At 37.7% G+C, this 14877-nt stretch overlaps 1 protein-coding gene across 4 annotated transcripts in view; it reads left to right on the top strand.

Annotated features, from left to right (window-relative positions):
* tfec (transcription factor EC) overlaps positions 1-14877 on the top strand; it is a 101445-nt gene that overhangs the window by 70092 nt on the left and 16476 nt on the right. Inside the window, exon 1 of one of the 4 annotated variants that reach the window (XM_041780304.1) lies at positions 10561-10733. The exons of 2 other annotated variants lie outside the window; for them this stretch is intronic. In XM_041780304.1, coding sequence (XP_041636238.1) covers positions 10677-10733 — 57 coding nt within the window. In that variant the 5' untranslated portion in view covers positions 10561-10676. Of the gene's footprint in view, positions 1-10560; positions 10734-11277; positions 11328-14877 lie in introns of those variants that run through there. One more of the 4 variants, XM_041780305.1, reaches the window with a different exon arrangement.

The following is a 14877-nucleotide window of genomic DNA, read 5'->3' as shown; positions in this document are numbered from 1 at the left end:
GCTCTGTTTTTCTTTATTTGCTGTGTGGTTTAGACGAAATTGAAATTATGAGTTGCTGCAGCTCCAGGTAGTGGTCAATGGCAGCTGCCACTGATCTGAACTCTTTTTGCCTTATTAATGTTCAACTCTTAGCACTACCACTGTTATACAGCAAGTACAAAGATAGATTTCTTCTTATTTCTTGTTTTTGTGCAGCTAATTAGCCTTTTTTTGCTGCTGTCATTGGCTTAAAATGTTGGTTATTTGGACAGTAGGATCAAAATCAAGGAGTTTGGATCACATTATAGTTTTAGTTGTTTTCTGCTATTTTTGCACAATATGTGTGCAGGAATAGATCCAGCAGCTATCAACCCTGGAATGAGCCAGCAGATGTAAAATGTTAGTGTATTTAGACTGCAATTAGACTTGCATTCTTTAAGGGGGGCTTTGTTGTAAATGCATGACATAGGTAAGGTACAGTGAGTCAAAGTTCATATGCTTCTTTTAAGACTGCTATATGATTTCTTTGTCTCCATGCGGAGGCGTTTTTGTCTTTAGGCTGACACCCAGGCTTGAAAAGGCCTTTACTTTGCAGAGCAGGGACTGTCTCGCAATCAATCATGTGCATAATTTTAATAAGACTTCATCTTCGTAGTTATAGCCGGGGCCCACCGGGGCTCCTTTTCACTGTCTGCCAAAGAGAGAGATTAAAGTTGTCTACAGTACAGCTCTTCTGACATCATTCAGAATGGCAACGCTAAGCACCGCTCTATCCTGTTCAAGCTCAGTGGACGGTGAGGGTCAAGGTTGATGCGCCCCTTTCAGGAATATAACTACTACACAGCAGTTTACCCACAATCCTCTGCTCGGTATTGCTCAGCTTTGTGGATGTAACTTTAAACAGAAAAGACATTTATAACTTACTATTTACAGTTCATGATCTTCTATACCCACAATGCTTCAGCTGAAAAAGGCTACCTTGTTGAACATATTTTATTTATTTATCACTACTTTTGAGATGTAGGGATTAGCGTATAAAAAAAACAAACATGTCAATAAATAACCGCCTGTATTTATGTAAGTTGCTGGCAGTGCATGCTGAGATTCTGTCAAATCTCAGAACACATTCTCAGTATTTTTTTCCTCCCTGCTTTTGTCATCTTGGCTTTAGAAGATCTACTAATCCTTTTAGAAAGCACACATTTTTTTTGACAACTTCAAACATTTTGATCCATGATTACAGGTGATGCTAGTTTGCTTTTAGTGAATTTATGCCAGAACTCCTCACATAATTCTAAAGAATTTTATGCTGCAATGCTTTTCCAATGTTTTTCTTTAAAAAACAAAAAAACAGGTCTTGATTTGTACTTTTTTGAAATAGATTTGCACTTAGAATAAGCAGTATGTTGCTTTTTTCCTTAACAAATGCAGTTTGTCATTTCTGCCACTGGGGGGCTCTCATTTAGAAGGTGCTAAGGAAAGAAAGAGTAAAAAAGGCAATTCAGAAAATCTGTAAAACAGCAGACCACAGTTTTTGTTTCACTGAGGAGGCATAATGACGGTGAAAAGTTGTTAAAAGTCGTTTTCCTGGTCAGTGCTGCAAGATACTTGCAAATTATTCTGAGTTGGAGTTAGCATGCAACATTTCTAAGGAAGGCCACTTTTAACAGCTTTTCTCAGCCATGAAATAAAAATTTTGGTTACTAAAATACCTAAAGAATGCAGTTTTTAGTGACAAAAGATTCCTGGGTGGAGGAGGGCAAAGCTGAGCGGTGAGTCTTCACTTGCCGTCCTTTGTTATTTTGTTGATTGAGAGCCCCCAGGTGGCAGAATAAACAAACTGCATTCAAAGCTAAAATAGCCAAGACAGTCTGACTGCAGACCTCCAATGTCACCCCTGGTGAAGCTTATACCAGTACCCAACAGTTGATGGCATTAATGGGCCAACACTCTGTTGTTTAGTGTGTACTGTTAATTACAAAATATCCCATTAAGGTTAGGGAAAGGGTTATGCTTACAGTGTAAAACTGAACAAGCTGAAAACACTCCAAATATTTGTCCTAACTGATTTCATCAAAGTTTTAAAGTAGTGAAAATACATTGATTGAGTATGACTCCAATACAGTTGAAAAGCCTGTTTAGTCCCCTTTTATATGGTGCCACATTTGTAAGGAACATGCCTTTTGGGGATGAGCAGCAGAGCTGATTATGTGGGTTGCAACCATGAAAAAGTAGCCAAATCTTCTCTGCCAAGTGCCAATACCCAACAGCATATTCTTCCATGGACTGTTGTTTGGTGGATTGGATGATCGGCTGTTTTTCAGGGTTTGGGCTAGGCCAATTTCTATTCTAAAATGACTGTTTTTCTCAGTGCATAATGCAAGGACTATGATGATGTGGTTTGATGCATTTGGTGTCAAAGAACCTGACTGGCCTGCACAGAGCCCTGACCTCAACCCCACAGAGCACCTTTGGGATGAACTGGAACAGAGATTGCGAGCCAGGCCTTCACGTGCAACATCAGTGCCTGACCTCATAAATGCTCTACTGATTGAATGGGCACACATTCCTACAGAAACACTCCAAAATCCAAGAAGAGTAGAGGCTGTTAGAGCTGCAAAAGGGAGGTAACCCCATACTAAAGCAGATGTATTTGAATACATGTCATTACAGTCCCTGTTGGTGTTATTGTCAGGTGTCTGAATACTTTTGCCCATATTGTGGAGATAATAAGAGATTAACTGATGTCACATTTGTTGATATTCTTGAAATTTCCCTCCATATCCTTTTTTTTCTGGCTGTGGAAGCATTTTCCCACAGTGATGATACTAGTAAGTCGTGTGGTGTACCGTACGTCCAAGTCCATGTGCTAATTTGACGTTAAATACGTAAGAGCCAACATGTCATTACTGCTTACGTACATGGGTAAAGAATCATGTATACATGCTGTAAATGTGCAGAGGGTCTGAGTTCCCTCAGGTGTTCTTGTGAACAAGCTTCTTTTCACTGCATCACAAAATAAAGAGCTCTAACTGATTTAGGAGCAAAAATTATATTATTCCATTTTGAGTAATTACATCTCCTGTGCACTGACGATCAGAACAGGCTGCACTTTATCCTCCTCTCTCTCACTGCTTTCTGAAGTATTTCAGTTGACTGAAACTGTTGTTCGACAGGGTTTGGGATGAGGAAAACTTAAGGAAAAAAATCAAAATTAAGGTAAAATACTTCTCAAAGCATACTTTATTATTTCTATAACATGCATGCACCCAAACAAGGCCATAAGAGGGGATAAAGGGAGGACTTTTAGGGACCCATGGAGATCAGCAAAATAATGGTCCATTGTAAGGTTAAGCCGTGATAACCATATTTTCTATCTAACCTGAATCATAACACATCTTATGAAAAAAACAAAAATGAATTTAAATGATTTATGCTGAATTAGATTAAAGTGTTCTTCAAATGGCAAACCCCTTTTCTCAAAACAGAATTACCTTTTTGTGGAAATATTAGCAATGTGGATGGGCATATTCACCAAACCATTTGGGAAGTAATGTCACACTACATAGCTAAGCCATAATGTGAACAATCATCAGGATACCAGAGAATAAAGAAGAAGGGAATGAAGTAACTACAAGGAAAAATAAAACAATTTCAAGAAAGGCAAAAAAAAAAAAGATTAAAGTGGTTATAAAGTTACAAATATGGGTAGAAAATGGCAAAAAGAAAAAATGGATTTAAAAAGGCAAAAAAAGGGTGAAAAATGGCTGGGAAATGTGGCAGAAATGGGCTTACGGTGAAAAAAGGCCAAATATTGGCAAAAATTGGTATAAGAGGCAAAAAAATTGCAGAAAAAAAGTTGTGAAAAGTGGTTACAGTGTAGCAAATATGGGTAGAGAGTGGGAAAAATGTAATAGAAGCCAAAAGGGGCAAAAATGGGCTGAGAAAAAGAGAAAAGCATACAAAAGAAAGTCAGCTTAACATAGTGAAAAGTTGCTAAAAAGTGGCAAAAACTGGTTAAGTAAAATAAGTGTGTTAAAAGTGGTGAAAATCGGCAGAAAAAAAGATGGTTACAGAGTGGTAAATGTGGGTACATTGGCAAAAGAGGGTTTAGAAAGGCAAAAAGGGTAGAAAAATGTGTGAAAATTGTGAAAAGCTGCTAAAACTGGCAGAAATGTGTTAAAGGTTTTAAAATAAGGTGAAATGTTGGAAAAAAGTTACATAAATGGTCAGAAAATGAGTTGTAAAAAAGTTTTAACAGTATGGCATATATGGCTGGATAATTTCTCACTACGGTTAATGGGAAAAATTGGTCGGAAAACCAACTCGTGAATTTTGTCCTTTAGGCAGAAAAGAATAAAAAGTTGGCTGAAAATGGTGAAAAGCTGCTAAAAAGTGGCAAAAATGGGTTAAAAGTGTTAAAGGCCAAATATAAGGAAAAAATTGGATTAAAAGTTACAAAAATTGGCAGAAAAAAGTGGTTACAGAGCAGCAAATATGGGTAGAAAGTTGTAGAAATGTGTTCACAGAAGCCAAAATAAAATGAAGTGGCAAAAATGGGTGGAGAAAGGAAAAAGGGGTAAAAAGAAAGGTGGAAAATGGTAAAAGGCTGCTTTAAAAAACAGCAAAATGGGTAAAAGGTTTAAAATCACGCCAAATATTGGAAAAAGAAAAGGTTAACAGTGGCAAAAACATGCAGAAAAAAAGTTGTAAAAAGTGCTTACAGTATGGCATAGATGGGTGGAAAGTAGCAAAATGGGTTGATGGAAGCCAAAATGGACTGAGGTTTCCTCCACACGGAGACGAAAACGATGTATTGCCGTTTAGTTTTGAAAAAGTTCTCCGTAAAGATGGAGTCATTTCAGGAACCACTGAAACGACTGAAAAGGAGCATCAGATTTTGCTGTAAAAGCAATAACAAGCTCAGCAGCTTCTGCAGCACAGACACAACCCTGTAGTCCGCCATTAATGTTTTGGTCCCACCCGCACAGGCGCCTTAAGGGAGATACGCTATGTGTGATGTCATCATTTCAAGAAAGATGCAGATAGCCATCCACACGGAGATGAAACAGTTGTCGTTTATGGTTTTATGCACTCTGGGACCCTTTTTCAAAAAGTATCGTTTACAGTCACCCAAAACGCTGTTTCAGTGTGGATGAAACGCCAACCCGTCGTAAAACTTTTGCATATACACCTGAATTCATTTCCGTGAGGATGGGGCCTAAAGTTGTGAAAATTTGTTGGGTTAGGCAGACAAGGATAAAAAAGAAAGGGGGCTGGAAAATGGTGAAAATCTGCTTAAAAGTGGCAAAAATTATTTAAAGATATAAAACAAGGCCCAATACTGGCAAGAATGGGTTAAAAGTGGCAAAAATTGGCAGAAAAAAAAAAAGTGGTTAAAGAGTAGCAAATATGGGTAGAAAGTTGCAGAAATGGGTTCACAGAAGCCAAAATACAATTAAGGGGCAAAATTGGTTGAGACAGGCAAAAAGGGGTAAAATGAAAGCTGGAAATGGTGAAAGGCTGTTAAAAAGTGGCAAAATGGTTTAAAAGCAGCAAAAATGGGCAGCTAAAGTCGTGAAATGGGGTTAAAAAGTAGTAAAAATTGACTCAAGCTATTAAAATTGGTTAAAAGGTGCAAAAACAACATTAGAACCCAAAAATAACTTGACACACTTTTCAGCTCTAAATTAAGGTAACTGTTAACCAGAATGATCAGACACACATGCACTGATATCAGTATATCACAGCTGAGGAAGGCCCATTCACTGGGTTCACAGCCGATTCTTTGAGCAGGCTTGCTTATCAACATCACTATTTCTCTTTCTTAAACCTTTAATCTACCATGTTTTAAGCACCCATTGTATTTGTAAGGGAAGATTGTATTAACTGCTTGGTCTTTTGTGTTCTTCAAGCAAAAATGCCCTCCTTTAGCCACACTCCCTGTGCCAATAGAGGAAAATAAGACTTAATAATACAGCTCATATAATAATATTACTGGTGCTGCTTTCATATGGAGAAAGGTATAATTAAAAGTTAATTTTGTTCATAATCAAAGCTCCATTTGGTACCTGTATCTAATTTCTGCTTTACTTTAAGTATAAATTTTAATTATTTTCTTGGTCCGCTGTCGAGGCAGACCATTTTCATAAATTCAATATTTTATCAAGGTAACACACTCGCACATATTTTCACGTGTAATCCAGTTAAAATGGCTGTAATATTTAATTCATATGAGAATCATTAAAAGTGCAGTGGTGCCGTGTCCATTATGCATTCCTTTTCTAGCAGGATAAAACAGTCCTCAGATGTGGGAGCCGCACTTTGAAGTGTTGTCTCAGAAGCGGGCCAACTCTTACAGGAAGTCCCTGATGTTTAAAACATGCCGTGCAGGGGGACTAACAAAGGTGAGCACTTGTGGCGTTGCCTTCGAGATGAGCCAAAAATGGCCAGCCAGGAATTTGGCTAGAAATCTGCTAGACTTGCGTGCTCACTGCAGACATCAAATAAACAAGAAGCAGGCAAATATACACGTGGGTAAAGCTGTAAGACAACAAGACAGAGAGAAAACCCACTCTCATGAGGACACGGCATTGGAGGCAGCTGAAAATGTGTGGTTTATCCTGAAATAGCTGCAGAAATAACTTAGACACAGCAGCATAAATAATCCAAACACATGTAAGCAAGCGATTAATGTGTCTGCTTTAATGAGAGCTCCTTTTTCAGCCACTGCTGTATCAAGTCTGGCATTCTCTCTTTAATGTAATCATCCAGCATGGACACGTGTGCAACTAATTGTGATTTAACAGCAGAGGAGATATAAGAGCTTGCTGTGCATCGCAGTATTGAAAATTATTCTCTAAAAACATAATCAGCAGCAGCTCGATTTAACTGAATCAATGTGATTCAATTTGGCTCATTGCATTCAGCATCCTGATGAGTTTATTACAGTGCATCCAAAAACTCCCAACAAATGTAACTGTCTGCAGTAATCAGGAGTCAGCAATGATCAGTAAACCAGCAGTCAGGAAGGAGCAATAATTAGCCTCTTTATTTTAAAGTCTACAGTTTGGATTTCCCCTGTGCTCATGTCAACGAGCAATTAGAGAAAGAAAAACAGTCCAGATGAAGCCATGATGCCGTGAGCATTATGAAATTGTATTCATTGGCTTGTTATACATGTTATTTTGACTGGGAAAGAGCACTTTGATGGACATTTGCATTGAAAAAGAAAGGTTCACCAATATTCCTTTTTTCCTCATTTGTGGACAATGACTCCCATCGTAGTTGGATAGAGTCCCAAAGCCTTGTTGATTGTTGTGGTTGTTTATATTATAAGCACTGCCATACAGGCAACCGTTGTAAATGTGCAGCAATGCAGTATGGCAGATTTTGTTTACTGTGATAATAATAAAGTGTACTGTCGACTTTTTTGTGCTTGCAGCTCTTTGGAACTCAATTCCAGAGCGCTTCTCGCCAGCACATATTGTTGCTACATTAAAACAAATGTATCAAACTTTCCTCAGTAGAATCTGTAGTGTTATTTTAAAATAGCTCTATGTGCTTCTTATTTCTGTATTTCAAGGAATATCACCCTGACATGCAGCCAGTGTAAAGGAATCCTGTCCGAACACAGGTAGCAGCTGCAGACCTGAAAACTGCCCTTGAAAAAGACGAAGAAATAAGGGCCAGATAACTTTCTCTTCCACTCCTGTCAGAAGTCTTGATTTTGATTGTCAAGTGAAGGAGAAGTGACACTGTTGAGGGCAGCGCTGTTTAAAATTTGAACAGTTTAAAACTGAGAGAGCTTTGTGTGTGGTGGCAACAACAGCTGATGCTGAGGGCATTTCTTACACCCAGGGTGCTGAGTGCTCAGAATGCTCGATAACATTAGTTTAGGATTAACAACAAAGCAGTAAAAAAAGACAGCTATGGACACAGGCCCTTATATAGCATCTTTATTGTTTTTTATTGCATTGTATCTGCATATTGCATCATGTCCTAAAGTAATGGACTGCCTTGTCTCATGCTTTACAGTACTGGACAGTAACATATTATTTTGTATCATATCGTATGGCGTCACATGGAATCGCATTGTATCGTATCTTATACCACTGCATCTTATTGTCCTGTGTGTATCATATTGTACATGGTTGTATGGTATGGTTTCGTATCGTTTAGTATTGTATCATATCTTATCATATCCTATTTCAAATCATATATTGGGTCCTATTATATCTTTTTGTGTCGTATTGTATCACATCGTGTTGTTCCATATCCAGTGTTTGGTAATGTTACTTTTGAAAGTAACTTGTTAGATCCCTGCAATACATACTGAGAAATGTAAACCATTATGCTACTGTGTCACCTACTGATAAATTTAACACTTTAGAGTACTTTTGCATTACGAAATTTAAAAACCCTTTAACCACAATGCACCATCTCATGCTGCAAAGAATACCTGCGTCATTGGCTGCTATGGGCATAAAAGGAGAGAAACTCATGGTGTGTACCCCAACCTCTTCCGGAGGCTATTCTGACATCTCGCAAAGAAATTCAAGCAGAAACTCTCCAAAAACTCACAACTTCAATCGATGCAAGAATTGTGAAGGTGATATCAAAGAAGGTCTCCTATGTTAAAATGTTTTAACATGTTTTAATGTTTTAATATGTTTTATCCTGATTATCACTCAACAAATTTGGCCAAACTTAAACTTATTAAACCAAAGACAACTTTAGCCCACTAGCCCCATGTTATAACCATGTTAGGTATAATCACTGATACAAGAGATATGCCACACACACACATGATAATCACATCACCTACGACGTAACATTAAATAATGCCGTGTAAAATCACATTTGTGGCAGAGTTGCAGAGGTGGTTGGACACGGGACATCATTTATCACTGACATTACTGTGTCTGTGCAGTCTGCAAGTTAAAACAGAGATTTAAACTCATACATTTAACTAACTAGCAGTGCAGCTGTTAGCTTGTTTAGCTTTCTTACCATTGCGTGCTTTCTTAGATTTGACGTGCTATTTTCGAAGCTTGAGATGTCTACCATTTTAGGTAGGCACACATTATGTGGCGGTTGTTCCTTGTCGTTTGAAAGGCAAAGAGAGTCTTGATGTTGGACCTGGGATGAACATGCTCCTCTGAAGGAGACGCAGGTATCTTCAGTCATTATCTCCAACTCCTGGTAGTTAAGGGGTCAGGGTCACGCCTCCATTTACGCTGTGGTGCTGAGGATTTTACCTCACGCTGCTGTGAGAGCTCAGCTGAGTGTAAAAAAAATACTCAATGAAAATAAATTATAGACAAGTAAAAGTGGCGACCAGTGCATACCCAATGAAATGGAGTAGAAGTATTGTTTTTTTTAATCACAAATGTAAAGGAGTAGAACTAAAAAGTACTCTGCTCAATAACTACTCTCAGAAGTAGGATTTTTTTCAAGAAAAACCACTCAAGTACATGTAACGGAGTAAATGTAACGCGTTACTACCCACCTCTGGTCGCTAGTAGGTGTCTGAAAAAAATGGTGGCAAAAGTCCTGAAGTCTTTATTAGACATACATGGACACATTTTATTTTACCCAGTTTTACTGTGAAATTGGGTACGTTTAAAAGTTTGATTAACACTCCAAATAATTTTTCTCCTCTTCTTGCAATAAATGGCAACTCCTCTCATGATAATGAGAGTTCTCTAGAAAATATGCAAAAATTGACACATAATTATGGGAAAGAGGGAATAAAATTTGTCAGTTTTGTCCCTTTTGTTTTTCTATCAGGTGTTTTGGTCCAATCATGCTCCAAACTGCAACATATTTAATTAACTAAACATAAATTGTGGATTTTTTTTCAAAACTCGGGTCGGGATCGGATGTAAGACAGACTGGTGGGTCCTGAGGCCGGACCAGTTGAGAACCACTGGCTTAAATGACACCAAGAATATAACCCATCCTGGATCTTTATTAGCCTTGGTACCATTTAAAAGGATTTAACTTTTCCCATAAAAGCTTCTTGTTATTTGAACCAGCTGTTTTTTGTCATTAAGGGTGGGACCACAGACTATGTCCTAAACTTCCCCTGTTTTGCTGTGTCTGTGATTTCTCAGAGTCATTCTTGGTCGGCCTGTTTTGGCCTCTTTCGTTGGTCGACAGTGAAAGGGACATGATAACTTTTCAGCATGTTTCACTATTTATGCACACATTCATAGATGATATTTTTTGTCAGTAGTTTAATCGTTAAAAAGCTGTCTAAGGGAAGTGGGTGTCATGAAGATAACCTGGCAGAATGTGCTGAGCTGGGCTGGATGTTCTGCAGGAAGGAAAAAGTGTGGCGATCCACAAGCAGGAACACAAGTCTGTCAACTTATTACACCCCAACACACACTCATGCACTAACACCCCCCCCAACTGCCATCTGTATTTCTGCTTCTGTCAGGCCTTTCCCTGACCAAAAACACACCAAATACGAACACGCACACACACAGACACAGTCAGGAAACGGCTCCCAAAAAAGCTGATGTGTCATGCCTTCCTTTCTGATATTTCTGCAAAAGCTCAGGAAAGAAGCTGCAGCTCTTCTTCTTCTTCTTCTTCCTCTTCTTCTGTCTCGGTGAGCTGTGACAGTTCTCGTTCCTCAGTGAGAATTTGCAGCTCCTGCGGTGGGACACGCTGCCACTCCTGGAGCCATGAGTCGATGCTGTGTGGTCAAAGTGATCACCTTGACAGAGATCCAGCTTCTGCAGGTAGGGGAGTGAAGGGGGGGAGTCCAGGCAGGGGGAATTGGACCGAGATAGAAGGTGCACTTTATGTGCATGCTTGTTTGTGTTTGCATGCAAGAAAATCACCTGTGCTGTATAAAAGGCATGAAGAGCCACCGTGGGATGCAGATTTTGTGATTCGTACGCTATCCTGGTCTTATCTCCCCTCACATTTTGCAATCTAGGGTGTGTGGTTACAGCTATTTACTGGTTAGCAGGCTCAGCAAAAAAACCCGTACGCATGTTTGAGAGGGCTCTTTGTTCCACTTCCATGTTACCTCTGCAGGATCAGGATTTTTAATAACATTACATTCCTTAAAACTGTGCCAGTTTATCGTAAAAATGCTGTAATTTTTTGCAGAAATGAATCCAAACCACCTACGAGGTTTTGTCCAGAATTTGTATGAGTTAATCTCAGCATCACCCAGTGTTTCATAAGTTACAGGATTTTTCTGAAGTGAAAGGAGAACTTGGGCAAGACTGAAACTGGGTTAGGCAAGAGGGTTTCATTTAGAAGAAACACCTGTGACTTTGTCGGTTGTAATGGGATGTGAGCGGACTACAAAACACAGCTTAGAGGTAAATTACTTCACAAATCTGAAAGATAGAGCAACAGTTTGAAAGGTTACACCAAATTTGGGCCTAAAATTTTGCATTTGTGTGAGCTTTAATGGAGGATTTGTGATTTTTATATGTAAAACAAAGGGAAAATATGTCTTGTATAGCAGAAAATTGATGTTGTTTCCCTTTAACTTAATGCAAAGTTGTTGTGGTGTGCTGGATGGTTCACCTTTAACATGCATTTAGACTTTGCTAGTTGAATACGTGTTGTTTATGATAAATCTGCCGAAATCATGTGTGATTAAGATCACTCTAAGCGCTTAAATTGTTTGTGAAAGCTTTAGGAGAAGTTTAATGAGAAAGAAAAAGAAAGAGAGGCTGCATTAGTTGAAGGCTGGAGTCGTCTGACTCAGACGTCTTTTTTAGTGGCTTAAATGTCTCTAACGAAGATAATTCAGTTAGGAACTTGCATGACCTCCTAAGGACAGTCAACTCAGTATTTTAAATGGTCTCAGTTGAAATGCAAACCGGAAAGATATTATTTAAACTTTATGAAACATAATAAAGCCAACTGTGCTGTAATAGGCTGAAGGAGTATATTACATTATTGCATCAAATGTGGCAGAACAATTGGGCGAAGTCTAGACATGCAAATATCAATTCTGATACAGCGTCTCTGATAGGAGTAAATTTGGAATTTTCGTCTGCACAATCAGATTGCATGTCTGGAATAATTGCACAAATGCAAAGTGAACCTGTGACCTCCCTTCCACCACTAACCACAAACACTACCTCTATTGTTGCAGCAGGTGCTGCGTCCAGAAAAGGCTCAAGTGTCTGGAACATCAAAATTGTCACCAAACTTGAGCGTGGATTTGTTCGATTCTTATCTCGTTCCTGTCCGATTTCAACGGCCGGCATTGATAATTTTCAGCATGTCCGCTTCACACATGCACAGGCCGGCCATTGTCGTGGTTCTCCTCAGCGACTGAAGCGCCATTACCTCTCAAATCTAATCAGATCCCCTTAAGTGGATAACAAGCGTGTCTCCGGCATTTACAGTAGTGAGAAAGCCGAAGTGAAACCAGGACAAACCGCTGTCACACAAAGCAGATGTGCTGTATCGCAGTCCTGGCATCCCTCCTGCTAGCTGTAGCGGAAAAAAATGTTGATTGGCGAACAACTGGCATCTTGTTTGGCCTGGGGCAGTCAGAGAAGAGCTCTCAGTCACTACTGACAAGCTGAGTATTGTGATGAGACTGGTCTTATAGGTGGTGAATAAGAGCAGCGAGTCGAGCTGACAGGGATTATTTAATGCTGACTTTTTGTTGAAAGTCCAAAATAAAGTTGTGTTAGGTAAAAGTTCTATAATTGTCTAGCAGTCTGTGCTTTAATCCATTGGTAGGAACGCTAGGGTCTAAAATTAGATTCCCTAATACGATCTAAAATCATGATAATACAACGATATTTTAGTAAAAACACTTGTGTGTGGGGCAGTTTTGTTTGGCTTTGAATGATAAAAACAAATCAAATTCATGTGCATTTTTACAGCAATATATCAGTTCAGGGTTTTTTTTGTGTGTGTGGGTCCCTGGGGGCCTTGGCGCTTCTTAGACATGAAAAAGGTTGGGAAACTCTGCTATATGCTGGAGGTGCACAAGATTATGGGCATATGATATAAAAAATTATGCTGATATTTAAAAGTGATGTTTGTGCTACAAAAACCTGCCTATGTAAGCCGTAAACATTGGCTGCACCAACCAATATGTTGGTAGAATTTTAGTCTGGACTAGCAGACCTATGGTAGCTGATGTCTTTTTCTTTATTCATCATCATTTCTTACACTACAGGGCTTATTTTAAGGAATGAACTTTTAGGTCTTAATTGTAATTTTGATAAAATTATTTTATAAATATCGGCATATCTGATATCAGTAAAATCCTATATTGTACTTCCCTACTATAAGCGTATTCGTCAGTTTCCAATGCTGGCTACGCAAAATAAAAACTAAACTATAGTTTAAAACAAAAAGTAAAGACTAAAATCTAAACTGATGAAAAATCCAAAACTATTATAAACCTGGTCTTAATCAAACTCTCAGTGATTTTCTTGAATATTCAATCTATTATCATTTGCTGCTAATGGTGGCTAATGTTAGCACATTTAACCCTTGGAAGTCCAAAGGCTGTTTTGCTGTTATGTCAATACTTTCCTTTTGACAATATAAACCTCTCAGAAAATGTCCACACCACACCACAACTTCAACTTTATGAAATAAAAGTATTTTTATGTTAACTTGTAGTTTTAAATAAAGGACTTTGAAAAATAAATAAATAAATACATCATTATAGGAGTTTAAAAATTTGGCATTTCAAAAATATATATACTTCAAAATATGATGTAATTTCAAGAGTTACACATTTAGAAAATGTTGTAAACTTACACATTAAAGTGGTAAAATTACATAAATCAAGCTAGAAATGAATATTTCCTTAGAAAATGGTGACCATTAAAAATGCCTATGCTTAAAATATTTTTTGTACTTAAGTTTTCAGACAACAATTTAAACTTCCTTGCATTACAAGACCATGAAAGTTTCCCACACAGTGCAAATTAAACATACAATTATATATAAGAGAACCAAAATCAAGCTAAATGCACAAAAAGTGAATTTATATAGATAGGCATTTTTATTTTTATTTTATTTTTAAATTTATTTTTTAATTTTATTTTTAAGCTAAGACAATTACAAGAAGAATTGAATTACATGGACTGCCTTTTTTTTTTAATGATTTGGGGATAGTGAAAATGTACTGGGATGTTTTCCCTAAAAAATAAATAAAAAATAATAATACATTTATTAATTAAACATAAAAGTTATTAAGTAATTACAAGCCCCAGTCCTGTACATCGTGGAACACTGTGCCCCATTAGTTAACAAAATTTTTATATCAAATTCAAATGATCATACTTCTTTTTTAATTCAACCTATTGACATCAATCAAAAACTAAAAGAGAGCTTAAAACTTGTACTTTCCACGAAATGGGATAGCAGTGAAAATTGTGGATTTGTTTCCATGCTATTGTGTGACAAATAACAGTGCATTATGACATCACACTTGCATGATCGTAGACGGCTAAGGTTTAATTTGTATTTACTATTCTTGTTGATTCTGGTGCCCCCTTTGGACGTAGTGGTACATTGGATATATTTTAGCTTTACGTATTAAATTTGTTCTTCTTACTCTTAACTGTCAAATAGCTTTATTTGCTGGGAAAATGTGAAATAAAAGGCAGTTTCTGCAGTGTGCTGCCAATAGACTCTTCTGACACCTACCCCCTGTGAGTGGTTTACAACATTAAAAATATTAATATAGAAATAGAAAATCCTTTTCCATGGCTTTTTTTAAACTGCTTTTGTTGGTCATAATGTGGTGTCATCATCATTTTAAGTCTGTTTCAAAAGGAGCTTGAACCTTTAGGCATTACACAGAGCTGTATTTCCTCTGATATTATTATAATTATATTGTGGTTTATGTGCTATAAGAGTTATATTTTAGGGGCAAAG

Source organism: Cheilinus undulatus, linkage group 23, assembly GCF_018320785.1.
Source record: "Cheilinus undulatus linkage group 23, ASM1832078v1, whole genome shotgun sequence".
NCBI classification, from domain to species: Eukaryota; Metazoa; Chordata; class Actinopteri; order Labriformes; family Labridae; genus Cheilinus; species Cheilinus undulatus.
Note: the sequence above shows the minus strand (reverse complement) of the source record. Positions and strands in the feature narration are given on the sequence as shown.